We start from the raw sequence: 24,393 nt of genomic DNA on the forward strand, positions 1-24,393 counted from the left end.
CTTCCCCATCAGGGAGTCTTGCTTTCCAACCAGGATGCCGTGCAACCTGCAAAATCCTACTCAGATTCATGCAACTAATACACGCTATAAATCATGGAGAAAAAACAAAGACGTACTTTTCCTACTATGAAGCGACCAGGTCAACTAAGACCGAGATTTATTGCTGTATTTGCGGCTCAGCTGCTTTATTAAAGGACTGACCCTTCTATGTAAGGCAGCACCAGTGGTAGCAGTTTTAACGAGATACCGCATGCCGCTAGGTGTTGTTAGCCTCATGTTAACTAGCCAGATGAGGAAAATGCTGGACTAGTGTGAATGTAACCACTTTTAACAGTTAAGATAACTGTTCTTTTACCTGCAGTTGACTATTTGTTGTTGCGCTTTTATGTATTTTTGTGTACAAAGGAGCATAATAAAAATAGTGCCCTTGGGCTTCATTGTGTTTTTATCCTCTGTGATACTTGATTGTATGTTGGGAAGTGCGAATGTGCTCTCTTAGGTGCTATTGGCAAATTAGTCAACCACCCCATGGGGTAACCAAAATACTAGGGATGCGATGATAAAAATAATGGCCTGTATTGCTACTATCAGTGGTGGATGCTAACAGTTGATCAAGATGCTAAGAGCTAGCTGCTCACGGTGAACTATGACTATATTGCGTTTTATGGGATTGATTTTCAAAGCCTTTTTACTGTACAGTACAACTGGCTTTAGTTTAAAAAAAAAAAGAATGCACCGCTTTGGTTCAGTAGACACCGTTAGCTAATAGCGTATCATTCTTCGACGACCTCCCAATGGCCTCAACTGACGCTATCACTCAGCAGCACCGGTTAACAGTTTAGCTAGTTAACAACCAGCCAGCACTAGATTCTCATTTGCTAACTCCCACGTTATTCAAATTTTTTAAAGGTACATATACATTCAACGTCACAGATACTACAGCGCAGCAACCTTGGATTAAATCCGGGTCACGACGTCAATTGAAAAGTTCTTAGCAAGCTTTTACTGGTCCTGTCTTTAATGCTCCCAATATTATACTAAAAGTAATTAACAGAAGATTGTAGATTCTCAACTGAGCTTCTTAATGGATGCCAGAAAGTTCAAAATATTGCCGTGGACCCCTTTTCTACTCGATGTGGGAGAAGTTCCATCTGGTCGAAAATGTCAAAAAGGACATCTCTTTCACAGGACTGACTGCTTTATTGTTTTTTCATAGCCACATTAATTGTGGTTAGCTTATTTTGAGCTTAATTATCATTTGCAAAAGCAGAATTTTGAAATCAAAACATCTTTTTCTATGTAATTACATATAAATCAACAGAGAGGCAAACACGCGCCGACGTTTGGCTGCAGCCAAGATAAGGAAATCTTCCCTTTCACCCATAAAAAGCATGAGCAGAAGCAGTACCGGGACGTCTTCTCTCAGATTTACAGGACTTGAGCGAGACGGCTGCCAACCGAGCTCCGATTGGATGCTTTATTTTCGAGCCCAAGCTCCTGTTAGACTCATTCATTGACATTCAAAAGTAGATCTGCTTTGGACATCAGCGATGCTGTCTATCAAAGATTCATTCCCACAACCCAAAGGACCCAAATAAAGTCCCAAAGTCGACCCAGATGTCAGCAGCCTCATTAATTCTAACTGGATGTAGTCATCAAGTAGACCATCATAAAGGTGTGATTTGAGCAAATAAAAAGCATTGGGGAATGTTTCTTTTCCTCTGTGGGATGATATCATTGGTCCAGATTCAGTGAGAGCCACTGTGATTTTTATGGGGCAACAGGATCCCTAGGAATGTTTTTCCTTCTTTTTGCACCATCCAGGAAAAATTCAAAATAAGTTCAAATGCATGGAGACAGTCCACGCAGACCGGTCATGATCCTAAGAGGAAAAACACTCGGTGCCTTTGTTTAATTGTACCCTGCAGACCAAAAAATGTGGGCAGGCTCAAGGTCAAAGTCTTATTATGATATTTCCAAACGTCTCCCCAATCGCCTGCAGCTTACCATGTGCAGCTGCACTTTTATATCGTACACATTTATGTGACATGAACCTTTTTATCTGGAAATAAAAATGTATTTACCCAGCTATAATAATTCGCCGTCTGATTCGGGCTGCGTCGGCGCGGGTCTGTGGGACCACAACACGGCGGCGGCGGCGGCTCGGTCCGCAGGGTACCGGGGCCTCTGCTTCCCGGAGCCACGCACGCATGAGCATCCTCCCGCGGAAAGGTGGGCCGTGTACCAGGCGAGCCGTCAACCCACAACACCGCCAAATTTTTACCACACCTTGCCGGAGACGTGCACAGCGGCGGCGGACCCGAGTCAAGCTTATTTTCTCTACGCGGGAACCCAGCAACAGAATTTCCTAACCCGGCAAGGAGGAACCGAGGGAAGCCGGTTGGCGGTGTTGGATTTCAGGGGAGGAGCGGCGGAGGCGGAGGGGTCACCCGGGAAGTCGAGCGGGGAAAGTAACCAGGTTGCGCCGGTCTGCGAGTCACCCGAAGCCGGGAGGAAGGACGAAGTGGACGCGCCTTATTGCGGAGGTTGGTTGAGGCGCGAGAGAGTGGACGGCACGGCACGCACTTGTTAAAAAAAAATCTCTAAATACATTCTTACCTTAAAAAAATCTACTTTTGTTTTTAATCAACTTAGCCTAGGAAATATATCACTTAGCTCATAAGCGAGATATGTTTCACGTGATGCGCATATACAGCAGTTTTGTTGTATTCGAATACAAATTCCAACAAGCGATCAAATACTACTTTAAAATGTGTAATATAGAAAATATTTAAGATCAAAAGTGACTTTTTATTGAGGAATTTTGCTTTACTAACACAGCTCGAATGGCAAGGTCTGAATTATTTCTTTTTAAACTTAAACACTTTAATATCTGAAATTAATATTATATTAAGTCAAATTTAAATAATTTTGTCAGTAAATTGCAGGACAATTTTGCATTTGAATTAAAATAATTAAAAAAAAAAAGTAAGGTGCCCTAACGCAAAAAAAATCCTTCAATCTGCCCTTCCCTTTCATTGCAACGTTTCTTCCGCTATTAAATATGACCATATCAGATTTTCGAAATGTTCTTGCTGACATGTAACAAATATGTTCTTGTATGGCAGCTGCAGCAAGGAGGAGTAAGAAGCGTTGTCCTTACTCCAAGCAGCAGATCAGAGAGCTGGAGAAGGAATTCCTCTTCAATGTCTACGTCAATAAACAGCGACGTGCTCAGCTCTCCCGTCTCCTGCACCTCACTGACCGGTAGGCCTACTACGTATGTGGATCACCTTGCGCAATGCCTAAAAATAACAACACGTGTGTGAGTGACGCATGCACTCACACGTGGAAAGCAGTCGAGCCTCATTTCTTGCAATGTCGAAGCTTCTTCGATGACACCTCAAGTTTCCACGCGGGCTCCTTCCTGCAGGGGGGAAAGAACATTTCACATTTATTTGGATATGCAGAGCCGTTACATAGCAACAGTGGCTTGAACTATTTGGCAAAGTCCGCCGCATTTATTTGAATGGATTCACGGTTTCGATAGGCAAGAATGACTTTTGTTATGTCTTGGCTTAAGTTGAGCCTAAACTCAAAAGTAAAAAAAGAATCAAAGTAGTCCTTGTAAGAACATTCTTCTACTTGGAGTAATGATAATGTGATATTGAAGTTTTTGGTTTTGTATCAATCCCGTTTGGATCATTAAACATGCCCTGGGTCAATTTGATCCAGAAACATTGTATTGGAGGAGTGTTAGGTGTGTCAAAAGATCCGTTCTCTTTTTCATTTCCAAGCAATTTTTGGCTCTGTTGAATGTGTATAAATATCTCTTAAATCATCCCCAAATGGCAAAAAAATCTCATTGATAAAAATCATCGTCTTATCTGTTATGAAACTATTGTGTAACGTTCATGTTAAAATCAGAATTTGGACAGCTTTCCAGGAGGTCAATTTGTTGTCAAATGTGTCCACCAGATGGCGTTACTTTATCTCCATTCAAAGCATGCAGCACAATTCCACACCTTTTATTGTTTGCAGCGGTCACAATCGCAACCTTTAGGCACTGTGATGTCATTTTCAGTCGACAGCAAGTGGCAGTACAAGACGAAATTCATATTCAGACAAGATTCATATTCCGCAATTGTAATATTCTTCATAAAGGGTTCAAATGTTGGCACGTCAATATAATGTTAATAGCATATTCCTATTTGCATTGAATATTCATGTTTACGATGATGCCAAGTGACATCATGGCTTTAAATCCGACCACTTGCTGTCATATGTTTGGCGAGCAAAGAAGCCAACACCCAATATCCACATTAAATCAGATGTCTTTTTGGAGCCTTCATATTTTTTTTTTCTAATTTACGATCTTTCTGTAAATCAACCAAGTGTGTCTTGCTGTTGTGCAGGCAGGTGAAGATCTGGTTCCAGAATAGAAGGATGAAGGAGAAGAAGCTGGGCAGAATGCAGTTCTATACCAACGGACCTCAATATCTCATGGGTGTGTGAATTGGAGATGATTAGATGTCAAATTTCTGGGGGGATGATTCATAATCTAAATGTCTTCCATTGCAGCGGTTCTTTTTCAAAGAATCACTGAATTCAATAAACAAATACATTTGTATGAATGAAGTTGTATTGTGTTGTATTTTAGATGATGGTTAGCTCAGTTAGCTCACTCCAATTATATTAGCATACACTTCCTTGATCTTTCAACTTTTTGGTAGAGCAGATGATGGATTAACACAAGAATTTGTTGAAATTGGATTATTTTTTACATTTTAACATTTCCTTTTACATGTCTTCGAGTAGCAGTAGAATGTTACTTGAAACAACATGAGCAAAAAAATGTCCCAAAAAAAGTTAAACGCTGTTTTTTTCCCTTTTCTTGTGAAGGGAAAAAATATTGCATTAAGACCTACATTAAATTGTGATTACTTGCAAGGTGGGATGCTACATCTCAGGGATAAAATAGAAATGTGCAAAAATGTCCTTTCGCGCTTTTCGAACATTCTGAATAAAGACATGAAACAATACTACGGTGTATGTTAACAATACGGCAAATGATGTGAGCGTGATGTCATTCACAAGCTTAATCGTGACTTTTAAGGTTTTGACATTGCAAATACTCCCGTTCTGAATGCAGGATGCTCGGAATACAACTCCGAGTGAGTGCTATTAAATCAACTTTGTTGCCAGGTTACCACACTTACATTTGTGTATCATCCATGTGTGAAGGGTACTCCAAGACACACTCATCCTTTCGCTTGTGTACGTGTGTTTGCGTCAGCGTGTGTGAGTGTCTCAGACGAGTCCAAGTCTGAAACTTGAACTGCACACATCAACACCTCCCAGCCCCGCAATTTCCTCCATCTCGGCCACTTTTATTGGGGGCAATAGACTCTCTTCACATTCACTCCACAGCCTGTCTGTCTATAAACGTGTGTGTTGGTGTGTATTTGTGTGTGCGTGACGTGAACGCACACCCACAGACGGACACAGACAGGCACATGAAAGAGTAGATTGTGTTTTAAATGAGCAGCAATAAAGTGCAGCAGCAGCCTGTTCAGCTGTGTGGGCCAACACTGATGCACTTCCACTTTATTGTGCATTAGTGCCTTGTTGCCATTTGATCAACCTTTAAAGTCCAATGGAAAAAAAAAATCGAGCGGGCTTTGCCACCTGAAGTGTCTAGAAAGCCATTTGTTAAAAACGTATTCAGTATCCTTGATTTAGCTTAAGGTCCAAGTACTAGTACTGTTCGCCCGAGTACACTAGTAGAATGACTAACTAGTAATATCTGGAAAGCCACTTAGATTTGAAATGTCTCTAATGTGCTGAATTGTCTGACTCATAAGGTTATAGAATTTACTAGTACACAGACCTGGAGCTGGATTTCAGAGATACGGAATACATTCTCAAAGGGCGCTTTGTCGAAGTGGAGCCCACACACTTTTTGTGTGAGATACCGTTGCCATTTACATCGGCGATAGCGGCATATGCGATGAAAACACATCATAATGGCTTCTGATTGATTTCTCTGTGTCATTTTGATGACCCGAGTCAATGCGGACTGGGAATACAATTAACATCTCGCTAGAAATGCAATTATGCAAATTGGGTCGGTGCCATGTATGAGTTCTTTTATGTGTAAAATGTGCACTGTGGTGATATGAGTGATATCATCATATGTGAGGTTTTATGGAAGTCTGCCAACTATTGGAGTAAAATCTACAACTGCTAATATATAATATATTGATTTAAAGGTTTAAAACTACCATAGCATCGATGCTAGTTTCAAGAGTGAGTCTATAGTGTTTTGCAATGTGTTAGCATTATGCTAGCTGTCATTCATAAGGCAAAGTTATTTGGATTTTTGTTTCCAATTTTAAACTGTATGTAGGCTAAAAGCTTCATTAACACAATTGGTAGCGTTTCATGTTTTCAATGTTATACAATGCATTTGTATTTAATTGATACGTTCACATATCTTAGAGGGAGTCCACTTACACCTAAGAATAACACTTTGAGAATTTCCAAAACAACTCAACACTTCCTCTGTGGTGATGTGAGGGCAAGATTGAGGCTGCTAGGAGAGAGCGCCCCCCGGAGGCAGGCACAAACCTCCGAAGGCTGCACCAGGCAAGGCGCAGCCACTAACTGCGAGCGAAGAGCTAAATGACATTTTAGGAGCTGATTCATGCCTTTCTCTCTTTAATCCCAGACCTGCTGCCGGGGGTTTATTCTAGGCCGATAAAGCAGCGAAGACATTTTAGGAGGTGAAATATGGCCGCGCTCAAGTGTTGGCTGCATGCAAGCTGCTCACTGTTTTTATTTTTTTTTCTCCCCCCCCCCCCAAGTCTGCAGATGGAAAACTTCATGTAGTAGCCTGATTGGTGACATGTAGCTGCAGTAGTGCTTAAATTCCAGGGGGATGGCTCACATTCAAATGTTTGTTTAGTGCCAATACATAATAATTAAGCTTATTGAATGAGATTTCATAGAGGGAAACGTGCATGGGACAAATAAAGGCCTCACTGTACAATTTCTATTCATCCAGCCAATAGGTGGCGCTAGCCTGTTATAATGTATGTGCTATGAAGAGCAGAAATCTGAATGATCTATTCATATACTGTGTATTACAATACTTATTTCTTAAGATCTCGAATAGCAATTGTTTATACTACAGAATAGAATGTGGAATAACGGCATAGCTACATCTGATTCCTTATTGTAATTATTATAGATTTATAAAGAAATCTGAATCCTGAGTGCATAGCTATTTTATATACAACATGCAATTCAATCCATGCATGCTTTATATAACTGTGGAACATTAATATTTATTACCAATTAAAATAAATGACACAATCTTGCATTTATTAGTTTGCATGCTTCTCTATATTTCATTTATGGACTGCATTTTAAAATATTACTATTATTTTAAAATATTACACCCCCCCCAAAAAAAAAAAATACCAACAATATTTTTGTCACCAACGTGAAAAGATTTTTGGATAAATAAACCCATTGATAAATACTGTTGTATACTATCCGTTATGAATGTTTTGTTTTTATTTTCATTTTTAGATTTTACTTTTACAAGATAACACTGGAGCTTTGCATAGAAAAGAGAAAGAAATAATGAGGGTTTGTTTTTTTTGCTTGTACTGCACATTTACAAAGTGCATAAGTCAATTGCGTTTCATTTGGGGATCTTAACCATGTAAACGTGTACAAGTGGTCAACGGCGGTGCTCGTTCATTCATATATTCTAGTCATAAAAAGACAGTGGAAGCAGACGTAACGCGCACGCGCGCGCGCGCACACAGATCCTCGTTACCGTGCTTGTAAACGGCTCTGCTATTTCATTCAGCCTGTAAAAGTGTTTTTTGTGTGTCTGCGTGTGTGCAATACGCACGTCCATCTGGCATTGCGCGGGCCTCCTATCACATTTGCGAGCACAAAAGAATGATTTGATTTATTTGCGCTGCTGGGTAAATACAGTGCGACCATGTGATCGGCGCCATAACCAATAGGCGGCTGAGGAGAAGGTAAGGGCAGGAAAAAAATTACTACCATTTTAGGGGAGGATGGAAGCCACTATACTGACCCATCTAAGGTTTTACAGTCGCCTTTAAGTGTCTTTTTTATTGAAATAATAAAATAAACATGTCGCTAACAAATTATTATTCCATGATGGGGCTGCAGACTGAGGAGCCGTACGGTGCACATTTCCTCCCAGCAGGCTTGCAGGCGTCGACGGCCGGCTGCGCAAAGCCATCCCGCGGCGCGGAGGAAGAGGAGGGGACGCCCGGCTCGCACATTCCGGATTTTGCCCACTTTCCCAACAAGCAAAGCGCCTTGAATGGCTTCTCCCCGTGGACGAACCCCCCTTCGGCGTCGTCGCCGTCCTCCCCGCCGCTGCAGGCCGCCCCGGGCGCGTCCATCACGGGACTTTTCCACCCGCACCACCTCCTCGGCCACCACCACCACCAGCAGCCTCCGCACCTCCAGCCGCAGCAGTCCCCTTACTACCCCGAGCACCTCGCCCCGGCCTCGGAGGGCCGCTTCGTCCGCTGCTGGGAGGGCCCCGGCCCCACCGCGGAGGGCACATTCGCCGCCTGCCTGCCCCCGGCGCAGGGCTGCCCCTCGAACCCGAGCTCGAGGTACGAGGCGGTGAAACCCGACAGCTCGCCGACTCGGTCGCGCGGAAGTCCCGGGGACTCGACTTTTGCCAGCCCGGGAGAGGTGGTGCTCGAGCGACTGGGGACGGCCGAGGAGCTCCGCCGGAAGCCGGAGCCCAAAAAGGAAGACGAGGACGACGACGACCACGAGGATGACAGGAGGAAAGGCCGACCTGTGCAGCCGGACCCAGGTAAACATGCACGTCCAGAACCATACGCTGACAGCTGTGTGCGGGTGCACGTGTGTCTATATGCAAGTGTGTGTGCGCGCAGGAATGTGGCCATATGTAAGGAAGTGTGTGAGAGACGTTTATTGGCCTATAAATGTCCTCCAAGCCTCAACGACAATGTATAAAACTTTATTGTCCATTAAAATAATTAGAGCGACTTTTGCTGTTATTTAGCACGGTTCGCACCATGTGCGCCGCCGCCGCCGCACCGGTGTGTTTACAAGGCCCTATGCACTTGACGGACACTACAATAGGGACACCTGCGCAACCCCAGCAGCATGCAGAATCGTGCACCCACGGACAAGTTGGAATCATGAGACAAACTATTGTTCCATCAATTGCGGTTGCGTGATTTCACCACTGAAAGAGTGATAGGATATTAGAATGCAATTTTGAAATAAACATCACAACTGAGCATTACTACCTTTAAAAGGCATCATACCCAATGAAGGGTCCCGATATTACGTTTGAATATTTTGACTATAAATATGGAATATGTCATAGGAGGTGTGGTGAGAGCATCAAAGGACTGCTGGCTATTGGCTGACTGAATAAATAAATAAATCTATAACTTCCCCCACAAATACATGGTACATTAAAAAAATATCCAATTATAATTGATAAATAAGTGGACTCAAGTATACGTCATGCGTCGTATGAATAAAATAAGTTAATAAAACACAACTGGTCATCTGTGATAGTCTACAGTTTTACTGTAAAGAAATGTATTTTTGTGTGGGTGCAAAATGAGGGTCAACGAGTCCTTGCAAGGAACAACCACACGAATAAAAACAAATCTTAATGAACGCAATGAATGCTAGAACAGGAATTGTGTATAAAGTACTGCTATCGGTGTGGTTGTGTCACGTGAGGAAAAAAGTGGAAAGTGAAGCTGGGAGGTGAGAATATAGCACTACACTAAAAAGAGAGTGTTAGACTTAAATTTAAAAAAAAAAAGAATATGGACATCGGTTGCACACATCAATCAGATTTCATCAACTATGAATTCATTTTGTGCAATATTTATGTTGGCACAATGTGATTTTAATGCATGCAACCAATCAGTGTGTGTGTGTGTGTCGCCTGTGTGTGTCGCGTGTGTCATGTCTGTCGGTGAGAATTTCCTATGTCATCTCTTAAGAAAATAAATAAATAAATACATAAATAATGAAAAGTGATTTGATTGCGAATTTTCCAGATGATCCCAATACTGTATAAATAGATGGATGGAAATGACAACAAAACAAAAGTGAATGACGGCAATTTTGCTGTTTAGCTCTTACAGATTCGCTCATGACACAATGCTGTTCAAAAAGAGTGAAAGGTCAGGCAGGTCAGGGGGAATTTTCCAGGTCATCGTAGTGCTAAATAATAAAAATAAAGAAGCTTTAAAAATAGCTGCGAGCTGCTTAGTGGCAGAGTGTGAAACACGAGCCTCATTTATACTTGTTGCTCGGTGCGCCTGCAGGTCCAGCACCGGCCGTATTTTTTAACCCCAGCATCTCCGAGCAGAGAGCCCAATAAAACAGGCAGCTCGGGATATCTCACTTTTTTTTTATTTTAAACAACCAAGGCCCCAGTGCTGCCAAAATGGGATTTATAATTGCACTCCTTACAAAACCTGATTAGATATTTTGGATTGGGGAAGCAGAGAGAGTAGTTGAGAATAGCAAAAGAAATAGATAAATCTGAAAAGCCTGATCTGCAAGGAGCCCAATAGCCACGCAGTCATAAAATGTCTTCCCGGGATTGTTTTGGGGAGAACCTCATTTTAAGAGTGTCAATAAATAGGATAGAATGCGATAAGGGAGACGAGGGTGGAACGTAGGTTTGTATACATCTCAAAATTCTTTGGGCGCTTCTCATCAAACCTAGTTGGAATGATTTATAATAATAATATAACACTGCAACTACATTGAATGTATATTTATTTTTAAAATGGCCACCAGGGGGCAGACTAATATTTACATTCAGTACATATGTATGTATGTATGGGAAGAGTGCTCAGGTAGTATGAGTTGATTTTTCATACGATAAAGGATAACTATTGTCATGTTTTCTGTCTGCACGGGTTGCTGCATGATATTGATGCTTGTAAGTTGGGTCATTCCAAATTCGAGGTACCACTCTATTTTCAACCAGTAATGCTAAAAATATGACTAATGTGCTCCAAAAATGGAATTTGAAGTTTAAAACTATACGCAAACATCTTTTTTCCGCCACCCCACTACAGAGAACCCGTCTGCAAGCTGGATCCACGCCAAGTCCACCCGCAAGAAGCGCTGCCCCTACACCAAGCACCAGACCCTAGAGCTGGAGAAGGAGTTCCTCTACAACATGTACCTGACTCGGGACCGGCGCCTGGAGGTGGCCAGACTCTTGAACCTGACCGAGCGGCAGGTGAAAATCTGGTTCCAGAACCGACGCATGAAGATGAAGAAGCTGATGATCCGGGAAAGGAGGAGCATCAATGAATAGGATGGGATGGGGCGGAATGGGTCGGGGGGAGGGGCAAGTGTAACATAAGCTTGTGGACATCTAAAACAAAAAAATGGACATTTTTGGGTGCTTCTCCTCAAACCTCGCTGAATGGACGTTACGGGACTTTTAAGTAACAATAAAATTATAAACTGAAAGACAAAGACGTCCACACTGTGACACAGTTAAGTCCACATGAATGCAAAATATATTTTTTGCTTCTGTCCCCACTTGTCGGCATGGTCTTGTGAGAATTTAGTAGGATTTTCTACCCCAAAAAATGTTCTAAATTAGTGGCAAAGTGACATTTTTGGGAGGGGAAACTTGAAAATGTGCGTTAACGGATGTTATGAAAATGTACCCTAATCGCTTTGAAATTGTGGTCAAATATTTCTGTCGGATGATTTTATGGTGTGGTTGCTCTGGACACACTTTTTGTACCGTTGCCAATTAGATTCTTGTAATAATGTGCCTGAAGTTCTCGAAAAATATGGCCAATGAAATTTCACGGTAAAAGTCAAGAAATAATACAAAATGCTACCAAATTATGTCAGAATGTTATTTAACGTTCTTTTTTTTTGCAGCACTTTGGTCATATTTGTGTAATCTAACAAAAATATTACAAACTAAAATGAAGACAACCACAACTTGACACACATGGAAATGCAAATTATATTTTTTGCCGCCCCTTGTTGGCATATTGCAAGAATTTAGTAGGAGTTGGTACAAAAATAATAGCTGCAATTCAACATTTTTTGATAGCGGTAACTTGAAAAATGAACAACTACACGCCCTAACCACTTTTAAAATACGGTGAAAGAATGTGGTACGCTCCGAAACTGTGACGAAACGTCATATTTTTGAGTCCGATTTTGTGCAATTTGTAGTCATGTCTTTTGGAAAGTGATGGAAATTTTATGCTTTAAGTACTAAAATTGTGGCAAAATATAATGGACAAGCTTTTGCCTCGATTCCCTGTCAGCATGTTCTTGTGAAAATTTAGTAGGATTTTGTACAAAAAGGAATTTTGTTGAACAGCTATATATTGCTGGAAGTAGTAGTCCATTTATGAACATAATTTCTGTGGTTAACTGTGTATTATTTATGACTAAATTATCGCCACTACAGACTGAATTATGTTTGTAAAATAACGCATCGTTTCGTAATCTGTAGCAATCCTATGTTACAAATGTTATGCCTACCAAATAATGTCAAATATCATTGGAACGGCACTGAAAACTGTTTTTGTTGATTGAATTTAGTCAATTTCATTTCGTCAAGTGGTTGCACGAAATTAAATCATCTGGTACTGGATACATCAAAATCCAATCCAATGGTTTTGGATCCAGATAGTTTTTGTATCATGTCCTACTAAATTTTCATTGTGACATGCACCACCCCCCCCCCCCCCTCCCGTTTTTTATGTATGTGAAGTATTGTAATTAGTAGAAACTTAATGTCAACTAATAGAGCACCATGTTGAAGATCACTTTTTGCACAGATTACTCATCTAGGGCTGAAGTTTTCGGACAACTTCCTACAAAAAAAATCTCATTACGTGTCACCCCCTCCCCCCAAATTTTTGTAGTATTGTGTTTAGGTGAAAAACTTAAGTAATGTATTATGTAAAATATAAGGAAGTTCAATTTTGCATACACAGGCGTAGTCACGCTCTCGTAACACATCCCGGACTTTTTGTGTGCAATTTCCGACTCAATTGCCCTCTGACGCACCCCACGAGTGATCTCATGACTTGGCATGACCCGAAATGTACAGTAAAGATGATTTATGTCAACACATAAAACCTCACTGAAAGAGCAACCAAAACACACTCACACCTCACAAAAACAGACACATAATTGCATACAATTAAAATGATTGTAGCAAATTCTTATCTAAAAGTGGATTCTGTAAATATTGAGTATCTTATGTTAAATTGTGTGACATTTGCATGGCTGGTTATTGTTTGGTTTAGAGACAAGAAGGCACTAAGTCTCCATATTTGGTTTCATTTGTTACGAGAAATGTGCTTTTAAAACCATCATTGTTTTCATTCTCTGTGTTAAATGTGAAATAATCGCGACGGGACACAGTAGCATCACTTTTAATATGGCGCGTCGACATCATGGGTTGTATCCAATGTGAAATTGTTGTATACACCATTTTATAACAGTCAAGTGACATGCGTACATAATGTGACAGTTAGCATGTGACTCAAACGTGCGTAACGAGCGAGCAGTCTTTGTCACGCAAGCTAACCGCTGCTGTGTTGTTTTTGTAAACACAAAAGGTACGATTGTATAAACAAGCCCAAAAAAAAACCACAAATGCAAATAAGTAACCTCACTCCGTTTGTTTAGCGTTAGCATGTAGCAGAGAGTTGGCGTTTCCCAGTATACAGCACATTAGCGAGTAGACTAAAAATCTATACGAAACATAATCGCCAGCCAATTGCAGGGCACAGTTCGAAAAACAATTGACACCAATGGGAAATTTCGAGTCTTCACTGATGCAGAGGCAGGAACTGTGAGACAGATGTGCTAACCAGGGGCCTACCATGCTACCCTAAGCTAAACGATATCAAGTGTTATTCCTTTGTTGGTGTGTTGACATTGTTACTCTTACTCATTATGAAATTCACGAAAAAAAACATAATTTTCATACCACTGACCGCAGTCTTTACTTTGGGCCAAACCACAAGCAAACCAAACGGTTATTGACAAGTAAACTGTTTGTTTTGAATCGACTGCTTGTGGCTGAATAGTTTCTAATAAGCGAAGGGTTCCCGCAACTTTGACAGCGAAGACGTTGTTGTGACTATTCAATCAAAAATGTTTTTTTTTTTATAAACTGCATGTAGAATTCAATAGGCATCATTGTATATTTTGTTGCTAGTCACACATGCAGGCGTGCACAAACATTTGTGGTTGCTAGGTGTCAGCTCACACAACACAAATGTGAATGTTGCTGCTTCTTTTCTTTTTTTTATACTTTTGGACACACTCAACAACTCAATCCAGCCCACAGTGTGTGAGCGTTCCGTGGAATGTCCGCCACAAAACTGGAGCCCAGATGTCATGTCTGCCCCTCCCCACACACTCTTTTGAACACTTATTAAATAAAATGCCCTCTACAACCTCAATCGAGCATATCATATGCATTATGAGTCTTTTTATTTTTAATGATTTGATATTAGCCTACAATTTCATGGGGGGAGGGAGGTATTTTCACGTTTATTTTTTCTGTGTGAAAAAGCTCTGTAAGCTACATTGATTTTTTTTTCTATGCTGGGGGAAGGGGGGTAAGAAACCACTGCAAAATGATCACTTTCTTTGATTTCCTTGACAACAGACTGTAATTGTAAACCATGCTATGTACAACATTTAGTGGTAGAAATGACAAAAAAAAAGTCAAATTACAGCTCCAGCGTATTTTTTTTGGTCTCTTTCTTTTCTTCTGAGCTATACCGTATATATAGTGGGTGTGTATTTGTGTAATGTGGCCTATATATGGTTGGTATATATATATGCACTTTGGTCCCCTTGCTTGTTTTGGCAAAATATGTGCAGCCTCCTTGCTCCTCACTGCGCGCCTCTCGTTTATGGCCGCCATATAAAGCGCATCCTCCTGCAGGGTCATAAAGCAACAGCATGCATTTGGAGAATAAACGTGACTTTCCCCCCCATCGTACACACACGCACGCATATATAGAAAAGACGTGCATGGCTTTTCTTTCAAAAGACGAACAGCGAGAGAGAGAGAACAAGAAAAAGCCATAAAGTAATTAAGGCCAGACAGTCTCAGTGACTATATGGTTTTATTGGACATCCTTTTCCTGCTTCGACTGCACCGCGAAATGTTAAAGTCATTGTCTGACGTGGTGGGGGGAGCTGACGGCCTCGAACCTCGCTGCAAAAGCGCCAGACCACAAAACGAGCCAGGAAGCCAAGCACAGCAACCGAAAAGAATGAGAATGAAATGAAATGAAAGTATTTCGCGTTTGTTTGCTCGTGCACAGCAGTGCGAGCGAGCTCGTCGGTGACTGGAAACGACAAAATACGTATTAGAATCGATACCTCGACCCGATTTCCCTTGATATTTTGGAATTCCATTGTTTTTGTTTATTTGCTACATTTTTTAGTTGCACGATCTTCCTTTTTTTGTATTGGATCTTTTAATTATACATCGATTTTGTTTGTTTTTTTTGCAAGTGCAAGTCGCATGATCCTACGATTTCACATTTCGTTTTTTCTTTCCATTGATAAACCTGCTATTTTTCTTTGAAAAATATTTCTTTTAAATATTTATTTTCTTATTTCTATAAAAATATTTATTTCCCTATTACCTTCGATTTCACATTTGTCATTTCAGCATTTAAAGTCGCAACTGTCAACTGTCATTTTATTTTCACTTTATGTCCTATCATTTTTTCATTATAGTGTATGTTGCATTTTTAATACATTTTTTTTCTGCATGCGAGTTTTTATGCGCACTTTTTTGTTTGTAAAGGTCTATTTAGTTTCATTTTCCCTTAACTCTTATTACACGTTTATGTTGAAATATATATGGATTTCCCTCTTAAATTGCAATAATAATTTCATTATTTTAACTAGTGGGTTTTTTTGTATTTACAAATATACTTATTGAATTATTAAAATGACATCAATTCTCTTTTTTGTCGAGAATCTGTCGTGACTGTCATGTCGGGCTCTAATACTGAAAATCGATGTAGGTAAAACCTAAAATAAAAAATAACAAGTGCAAAAGCACTCCCTTCCACCTTGTAGTGATAACAGAAGTGTGAATTACATTTGTAGATGGTCTCGTAAAAGTGTAGAAGAAAAAACACACGAACACAGACAGAGAATACGAGTGTGCATTAATAGCAACGCGGCGCGGGGGCTGTTAAAGTGCCGTAGAAATTAAATAGAAAGTATGTAACGATGAGGTTATTGCTCGTATAATGAAAAGTTGCCCCTGGTTCTACTTTGTGCTATCATTCACGCAGTAAACGAGGACGACGACGCTCTAATAGATTACGGTTATTTCGAAACTAAATGAGGGGAGAAAAGATGACTTTTTAAAATGTAATTCCGAAGCAAATCTCTTTTAGGTTCCAACATCAAGACAAAGAAAAGTAAGACGTAAAATTGGGTTCAACAGTTTGTGGCTTCACGTGTGTTTTGTAGTTGGATACTTTTTCCGCTAGGTGGTGCTGTTGTCTTGCAAGAGCGATGGATGCTTGTTTGAGCTACTCATCTTGGAAGTGGCAAATAACGATGTCATTTATTAGCTGTTTATCCCCCTGAAATTATTCCAGACTTCATTGTAACTTTTATTTGACCATTTTTGTTCGTTTGTTTTTGTATAGTGATGGGCAATAATCAACATGTGATGTCAATCAAATATTATTCTGCCATTTAGATGCGCTGTATGTATAGATTGCTAGCTCGATATGGGCTAGCTGAAGATGTTGAACATGTCGCTAAAGATCTTCTTTCATTCAATACTGGAATAAATTGGGTCACTCTTGGCTTTTTCCATTAACCGACATTGATTTGAAAAGAAATCCAACACTATTCTGCGCTTAAAGGGCTTGATATCATAGAAGGCGCCATGAATGTGTCGAAAATAATAGGCCATATTGTCTTATTGGAATGTTCATTTCATAACTGCAGTGCAAGTGGAACCTAAATTTAACGTGGCAGAAAATCTCACAAGACTTTAGCTCCAACCACTTCATTCTCCATTATTTCCATAAAACCGTATTTTTCCACCCAGGCCACAGCAATGTCTACTATGCAAACTATACTGCTATTGCGCTATCTTGTTTTTGTACCCAGGGAAATATGTTGAAGTTAAGGGGGAAACTTCATTTCGTTAGGGCGTAGCCTTCTCTAATATGAAAAAAGGTGCTTTGCTGCCATCTTGTGGCAATTACAAACCTGCGTGGGCGGCTGCATCTCCACTTTCCCTTTTCTCAGTAAAACACTGCTAAGCATTATTCATCTATTTATTGAAGTCAGACAAAAGAGTAATACATTTTAAAAATATCGGAAGTTATACACTACAATCTGGTAGATCCACAATTTTTATAAGAGCAACTCGGGTCAAAAGTGACCCTTGTGTGCAACAGTATCCGCGTTCAAATACTGTGTTTAAAAGTCCCTTTACGACCTGAACTGCCCTATGTTGTGTTTATTGGCAATGGGTGTCTTTGGTGTTGGGGGGGAAGGGGCTTGTTGATACCATGCCGTCTTTAGCTTACAAGACGCGAGTCGTGTTTCTGACAGCCAGCGGGCCCACGAAAAAAATAACACTCGACAATCCAGATTGAAGAGCCAAAATCCAACATTTAAATAACATGCAAGGAGGTAATTTGTTTCCTTTGATTTCGTTTATATAATTGTGCTCAATGGATAATTTTGCATAAATGATACGTTGAAGTAGGTTTAGGAAAAAGATAAACGGTGAGACGAACCTTCTAAATGTCGATGTATCTTCTTAAAATTTCAATGTTTTAATATGAATAACACTAAGGATTTTTTTTCCGTTTCTGAATATATTTAAATATTGTCTAAAATATATTTTCCTTTCATTACATTAAAGAGCGACAGAATATTCAACTAAGAATGACTATTTATTGATCGATAAAACAATTATATCTGAATAACTGGGGTATTTTTCTTGAGGATTGCGCATGCAGTTGAAAGGGAGAAAAGCAATAAACACACGCACACACAAACACACGCGATAATATGATGTCATAAAAAACAGTAACCATAGAAACGTGTTACGAAAACGTAGCTACAACGAAGGTGCAGTGGTGGAAAAAAACAGGTCTAAACGAAATGACACAAAATAGCACGTTGCTGTCAGTTCTACCTAAATTATTTTTTGTTAAATGTCGCAGGCACATATACGTATATCAATTTTCGGAGGGGGGGAGGGTCAATAACACAAATAATGATTTAAAAAAATAAATAAATTAACGCCATAACATGCATGTACATTATTCTAGAATGATTAGAATTATTATTATCTAGAATACATTTTTAAATATATTTTTTTAAATGCCAACCACTGCACTGCGTATATTTCTACTTAATTGCAGTGGCCCTCTGCAGACTCACTGCACACTACCGCTGAATACTAATTGATACATACAAGGAAAAACTAGATGTGTGAAGAACGGAAAATAAACACAAAATAAACCCTAAAATACAAGTGAGGGCAAAAAAACAACTGCAGTATGAAATTGAAATGATCTTGGCACTTAATTCTTAATATTCTTAACTATGACATGATGCTGATTATTTCACGTTCGTAGTTGTGGCTAAGAGGACAAAAGGCTGTTTTCATTTTAAGTGGGTGCATTCTCGGTATGCAATGATCGTATCATTCTTGTACCGTATTGTATTTTGATTTTTCATGATACCTGTCTATTTAAGTTCAGATTTGTTATCTGATTTGTTCTTCGAGGAAAACATTTTCCTGATCATCAGTTGAAAATCAGAATTGTTTCTTCCTTATTTCACGAACAAAGTAGGCCATATTTTTTTCCATCACGTTTGTGCGGTTGTCTCAAACACTCCAGTAAAACGAAGTAAAATCATGCTGACCAAAGAGTTAAAGTAAATGTACAAAAAATAAAATCCTACTGGCGTTGTGACATCATGCTGCTCGAAAAAAAGCACGCAAAAAAGACGTATGAAAAGCTACAATTTTCCAGAAACAAAAGCACATTCGTATTGCTGCCCCACCTCCCAAACCGTCTGTCTTATTTGCGCATTGGAATTGCAGAAAAATCAAGCCGTTTATAAACGAAATAAAACAAATATTCGTATCCATAACTACAAATGTCCATGCAGTAATATATATATATATATATTAAATTCTTGAAACGAGGTCCAATGATCAACGACTGCAAAACAAACTAAAAAAAAAAAAAAATCTTGTAACAGCTACAACGAAAATGCAGTGTTAATGACGCATCGAAATTAAAGAAACTTGTGCTGGTCGACTCTAAAACCCACATTAAGTGTATAATAATGCATATTATGAACCCCCACCCCAGCCGCAACATGGAGTTTTCAAGATGGATTCTTCTGGCTTCCTGGCTAGTGCAGCTGCCACAAATCATAGCCCCCCAAATTCCCCTCACGCCTGAGTCTTGAGCTGCTGCTGTATTTTACGAGCGCGCGCCCGCCCGCCCGCCCGCCGCCATTGGCCCTCCGCATCCACGTGACCAATCACGTCTCACTCTTGCTTCCTTTCCTTCCCGTCGCGCGTCTAGACGCGCAGCCGCCTCGACGCACGCACGCACGGTAAAAAACTCGTCTCTTGTCACACCCACACACCCCCGCACTTTCTTGAGGCTTTTTCCAAGTGTATTTCTGCACTTCTCATTCGAAAGTTAGCCTATAGTTTGATGCACAATGACGTCATAGCCTATATTGTGCGACTTGCTGCAAACTGAAATCGTCTGTTCTTTTTTTTTTTTTTGAAGATGCTGGCGTGTATGCGGATGATCACATCAGCAGGTAGGCTACTCTTTCAATATTTGCATGATAAATACTAACTGAAACCGTTATTATTGCTTTCTTACGCAATTTCTGAGGGGTCAAACCGTTACTAAATCATTTCAGATGTCTCCCAAGTAATTTGGATGCGCATTTACTTCTTTAAATGTACTTTGAGTGCCGATTTGACGACCATAAATGCACAATTAAGTAGGAATTACAAACATATGGTGACGTCACGGTGAGTAGGCGGCAAGGGAAGTCGCAGCAAAGATTTAGTCTTGACATTTTCTGACAGATGCCGATGGCAGCAAAGTGGAAGTGGAAGTGAGATGACTTCACCTCGTGGTGACGTCATTGCCGCATGATGCAAAGCACTTGGGATTATCACAGGATGATAAAAATGCATTTTACTGAAAGGGTGCACGTTTGTTTCTCATAATTGAGAGACGACAGATACAAATGGGGGGAAACATTTTCAATCCTAAAGTTAACTTCAATGAACTCAATATTAAACCACATCTTTTGCTCTCGCTCATAGGTAGATGGAAATAACTAACGACCCCCACTCCTCATTTCCTCTATGTGTGCTTTTTATGAGGAGGGCCCTGTGACTGGGGCTCTCACAGAGACACAAAGATGGCAGTATTTTATGTTTTTCTTTCTCCTTTTACAATTGTACACTTCCTATAGCGGAGGAGGGGGCGGGGTCTGGAGGGGGTCAGGGAGAGAAGGATAGAGGAGAAACAAAGACAGTATTTCACTGGTGATGCTCACTGGAGCTCAGCTGGCACTGACAGTATTTACAACCTACTGCAATGCGGCAGAGGAGCCCATTGCCGTGTGTGTGCGTGAGCGAGAGTGTGTGTGTGTGTGTGTGTGTGTGTGTGTGTGTGTGTGAGAGAGCAACAAAAGGGACAAAGGGTGACAGTGACGCCACACAAACCTGGAAAATTTACACCAGGAGACAGACAGATGGAGAGTTGTGTCGTGCTGCTGATTGTGGGTTTGCTCTTTGTATGTGTGTAGGATGACAAAAACGACGACTGAGAAGGTGAAGGAGAAGAGCAGCTGCAAATTTGTCACGTAAGAGCAACTTATGCCTCTCCTGTATCTGCACATGTGCAAAAAGACCACTAAAGAATGACTTTTAAATAAGAAGCAACATGGGTTTTACACCATTTCAACTCCAAAAAAGTAACTCTAAAGTCATTTATGAACCCCAAGACGGACTATCAAGCACAAAAGTGAAATTGCGTAAAAGAGATCCAATAGCCTTTGCAGACATTATGATCAATTTCGAAAATAGGCGTTACCTTCGCAGCTCTGCAGTGCACATCAATTTAATCTTATAATGTTGACTAACATTTCTATTCAGAGTGTGGACAAAAAAAACATCTAATGAGTTCACAAACTGAGGTATTAATAGAAGATTTTATGCAAAACTGTACGTATCGTTTGCGGTTTTGGCCTACGGCCGCATTATACTAAGGAGGGCTGTTTCTAATATTTTGGTGCAATGTTACGCACTGCAGTTGGCCACCAATGCAATTTACAGTCACGATAACTTGCAAACGATATTGTTACATCGATGCCTTAATCTAAACTTGATTATGTTTACAAAGGCAGAATTTGGAATTGTATTGCTTATAAAATGCTGCAGGTTGCCTAATTTGCGGGGGCATTGACTGTTTGATTATAAATGTTAACATTTCGATTCCAAGCAGTAAAATCCTTTTTTTTTTTCCTTTATAGCAAGATTGTTCAATGTTGAACAATGAACAAAAGGGCTGTCATAGCACCGCAAAGCGGCAAGTAACGCCCATTTTTTCCTCAGCGCAGTCTGCTGTTGCTACCTTTGTCCACTAAGGGGCGGTAAAAGACAAAGAATAAAACTGCGCTCCGAGCACTGCAGACAAGGCGACATTTTTAATGTATTCAATGTCTTGAATTATTTTGAATGATACGCAACGTTACGTCATGTTTGCAGCGTTCGTGTCATGTTATATACGATGATGCAATTAGACCATAAATAAATGACAGTAATACTCATTCAAACATTTCATGTTTATACTGAAGCTTAAGTGCAGATGACACAAGCCCCTGGCCAACTACGAAATGGGCTTCACTATATCTTTATTATATCGCAAGACTAAGACTCTTTGGGGCGGGTATCTGTAACCTCCAGCTACCTTGAATGCACCTTTATCAGGGTGCGTTCGAATCAATGGGAAAATTAATAATTAATAGTACAGACGTATTAATAAGGACGCTTGTTGTTTAAATCATTTAGAATGTTAGCTGTGCATTCAGTATGATGTTTAATGGCTATAAATGATGCAAACATGTTTAATTTTGCGCAATTTAAAAAAGGAAGTCAAACACTAGGTCAGTTTGCGCGACGTCATTATCCGAGTTCTTTGAACACACCTCCACCAGGGTGCGTTCAAATCCGTTGCAAAATTGAAAATCTTTTAACGCCACAGACGTTGGAAATCACGAAGTCGGTTGTATTATAGATCAAAATTAGATTTCAATTGATAGGAAACAGACAGACAGACACCATTCCAATCCATGGGAAAATTGAGCTTTAACATTATATAGGTCATCAATTATGTAAGTGCGGTTCATAACTACGTGACAAAAAACATCGCATCAAGTGTGCTATTAAGGATGTATAATAATTACAAATGAGGCATTTGTCATACATTCAAGACGATTGTTCTGTTCTTGCATGGTGGTGGCGTTTTTGTTTTGTGTTTTTGCAGCGTTTGGCGGGACACACACACACATGCGCACGCACACACGCATGTGTGTTTTCACAGCGCCTACTTTATGGCTTTATTGCTCCCCATTTACGGAAATCAAAGCAGGAAACAAATGTTCCAGCATTCCAGGGGCATCCGGAAAAGTGCAAAAAGACTCGTTTAGGTTTGTTTGGACAGGGGTCAGTAGACGTCTGGAGGTGCGCATGCATACTCACGTACGGAGTTCAATTGCCAACATATAGAAAGAAAAATAGAAACCAATATACGAAAAAAGCAAATAAAATCAACAGAATGTTGGATGTGTTCAGAAAACACTCGCAATGCATATACTTAAAGTAGTTCTATTTAAAACCTGATATATTTGTTTTTAAAATAAAGATACAAAAGGGGTTCCCCCGTTACTTTTCAAAGTGTCCTCTCCCAGGACAATTTATGGACCCGGGTGGGAGACGTGAAAAAAAAAAAGCGGGTGGGGGGGGGGGGGGGGGGGGGGGGGGAGAACACGTGATAGCAATAAAGTGTGTTTTATTGCCGGTGGCTTGACAGGCCCCAAAATATAACTCAGACGGCAGCCGACAGGCCACCACATCGCATCAGCGGCCACACACACACTTCGAAAAAATTGTCCCCGCGGTTCGACGTGGACGAGAGGACGGCGGGACTTCGCTTCCACGCGAGACCCGGACGGCTGCGGGTTTTCATATTTGGCAGCGATGATGTTATGAGATATGGACGGGGAGGGGGCTATAGGAGAAGGGGGTGCAATCGATGGTCCGGGGACCCTACGTTGACCCTGGTGGGATGAGCGAGGGGGTCCAGAGATCCACCTGTGCTCCACATATGGGATTCAATTAAATCAGTCGGGCGGCAAGGGGGACACGCATGGAGGGACATTCACTGTCACGGAGGACAAGCCCGGCTGCAGGTGACATTTACTCGGCCGGTAAGGAAACTCCACTCATGGTTCACCTTTTAAAAATGCTTTTCCTCAGCGATATCGTCTAAACGAAAGATGTAGATTGAAAATTATGCAACAATTGTGTTTATTAAAATAGAAATGTGTTTGTTTGGATGCAATTCTGCAAATACTCTTATAATACGCAACTCTGCCTAGTCGGGGAAAATAAGAGACAAATCGTTTATTTGGTTGTTGCGTTTTTCATTTCATTTTCTGAAACTAAATGCAGCAGCAAGAGTAGGGATCAGTATAGGATATTTTAGAAAAAAATATTCTATGTAAATATCAATTTCTAGACAGGAAAATATGACACATTTCTTTTGCACTGGTCTCCTATTTCGCCCGAGAGATAAATTACCTTCTATTCTACAGACATTCAGTTATGCACATTTAAATTGAAAAACGCCCAGAAACAGTTAAATGTATTATTTATTCTGATATTACTTCATTATATTACCATTAGTCTATTCATTTAAAACTTTTAAGAATAAGTGTAAGAATAGAAATAACTGCCGCACTATTTCATGCATCTTACTACATAAAAACATTGATATATCCTGCGCCAGGTATTTCTTTTCAAAATTTTCAAAAATAATGCAATTACAGAAAAAACGTAGCACTAATCGATGTCTTTAAATGCACGCTATAGCGTGTTTGAACAAACCCACCTATGAAAAAACGACAATACAAACAAACAAATGAATAAACGTAAACTACATATTGTTCTATGCAATTAATCCGAAA

The 24,393-nt window shown here is 40.3% G+C and overlaps 2 protein-coding genes and 1 long non-coding RNA gene across 3 annotated transcripts; all 3 read left to right on the forward strand.

The window, feature by feature from the left end:
- Positions 1–2,002: 2,002 nt before the first annotated feature.
- On the forward strand, positions 2,003–4,634 carry LOC119134599 (homeobox protein Hox-A11-like). Its single transcript, XM_037271426.1, has 3 exons — positions 2,003–2,546; positions 3,129–3,267; positions 4,416–4,634. Exons 1-3 carry the CDS (start codon positions 2,075–2,077, stop codon positions 4,513–4,515), a joined length of 711 nt encoding a protein of 236 aa, XP_037127321.1. The 5' UTR covers positions 2,003–2,074; the 3' UTR covers positions 4,516–4,634.
- Positions 4,635–7,884: 3,250 nt separating this feature from the next.
- LOC119135082 (homeobox protein Hox-D9b-like) lies at positions 7,885–14,543 on the forward strand. The gene is made up of 2 exons (XM_037272431.1): positions 7,885–8,884; positions 11,157–14,543. The coding sequence occupies exons 1-2, from the start codon at positions 8,179–8,181 to the stop codon at positions 11,399–11,401; spliced, it is 951 nt and encodes a 316-aa protein (XP_037128326.1). The 5' UTR covers positions 7,885–8,178; the 3' UTR covers positions 11,402–14,543.
- A 5,130-nt stretch (positions 14,544–19,673) lies between these two features.
- Positions 19,674–21,296, forward strand: LOC119135029. Its single transcript, XR_005100481.1, has 3 exons — positions 19,674–19,728; positions 19,911–19,944; positions 20,953–21,296. It is a non-coding gene; the product is annotated as an uncharacterized LOC119135029 (long non-coding RNA).
- Positions 21,297–24,393: the final 3,097 nt, after the last annotated feature.

The sequence above is a fragment of the Syngnathus acus genome, chromosome 15 (assembly GCF_901709675.1).
Source record: "Syngnathus acus chromosome 15, fSynAcu1.2, whole genome shotgun sequence".
Classification (NCBI taxonomy): Eukaryota; Metazoa; Chordata; class Actinopteri; order Syngnathiformes; family Syngnathidae; genus Syngnathus; species Syngnathus acus.

Bases quoted from the DNA above. Each gene is read 5' to 3' on its own strand.
- LOC119134599 (XM_037271426.1), top strand. From the start codon at position 2,075: ATGTATTTACCCAGCTATAATAATTCGCCGTCTGATTCGGGCTGCGTC. The intron at 2,547-3,128 runs GTTGGTTGAGGC...CTTGTATGGCAG, and splicing joins GGACGCGCCTTATTGCGGAG to CTGCAGCAAGGAGGAGTAAG. The intron at 3,268-4,415 runs GTAGGCCTACTA...GCTGTTGTGCAG, and splicing joins CTCCTGCACCTCACTGACCG to GCAGGTGAAGATCTGGTTCC.
- LOC119135082 (XM_037272431.1), top strand. From the start codon at position 8,179: ATGTCGCTAACAAATTATTATTCCATGATGGGGCTGCAGACTGAGGAG. The intron at 8,885-11,156 runs GTAAACATGCAC...ACCCCACTACAG, and splicing joins ACCTGTGCAGCCGGACCCAG to AGAACCCGTCTGCAAGCTGG.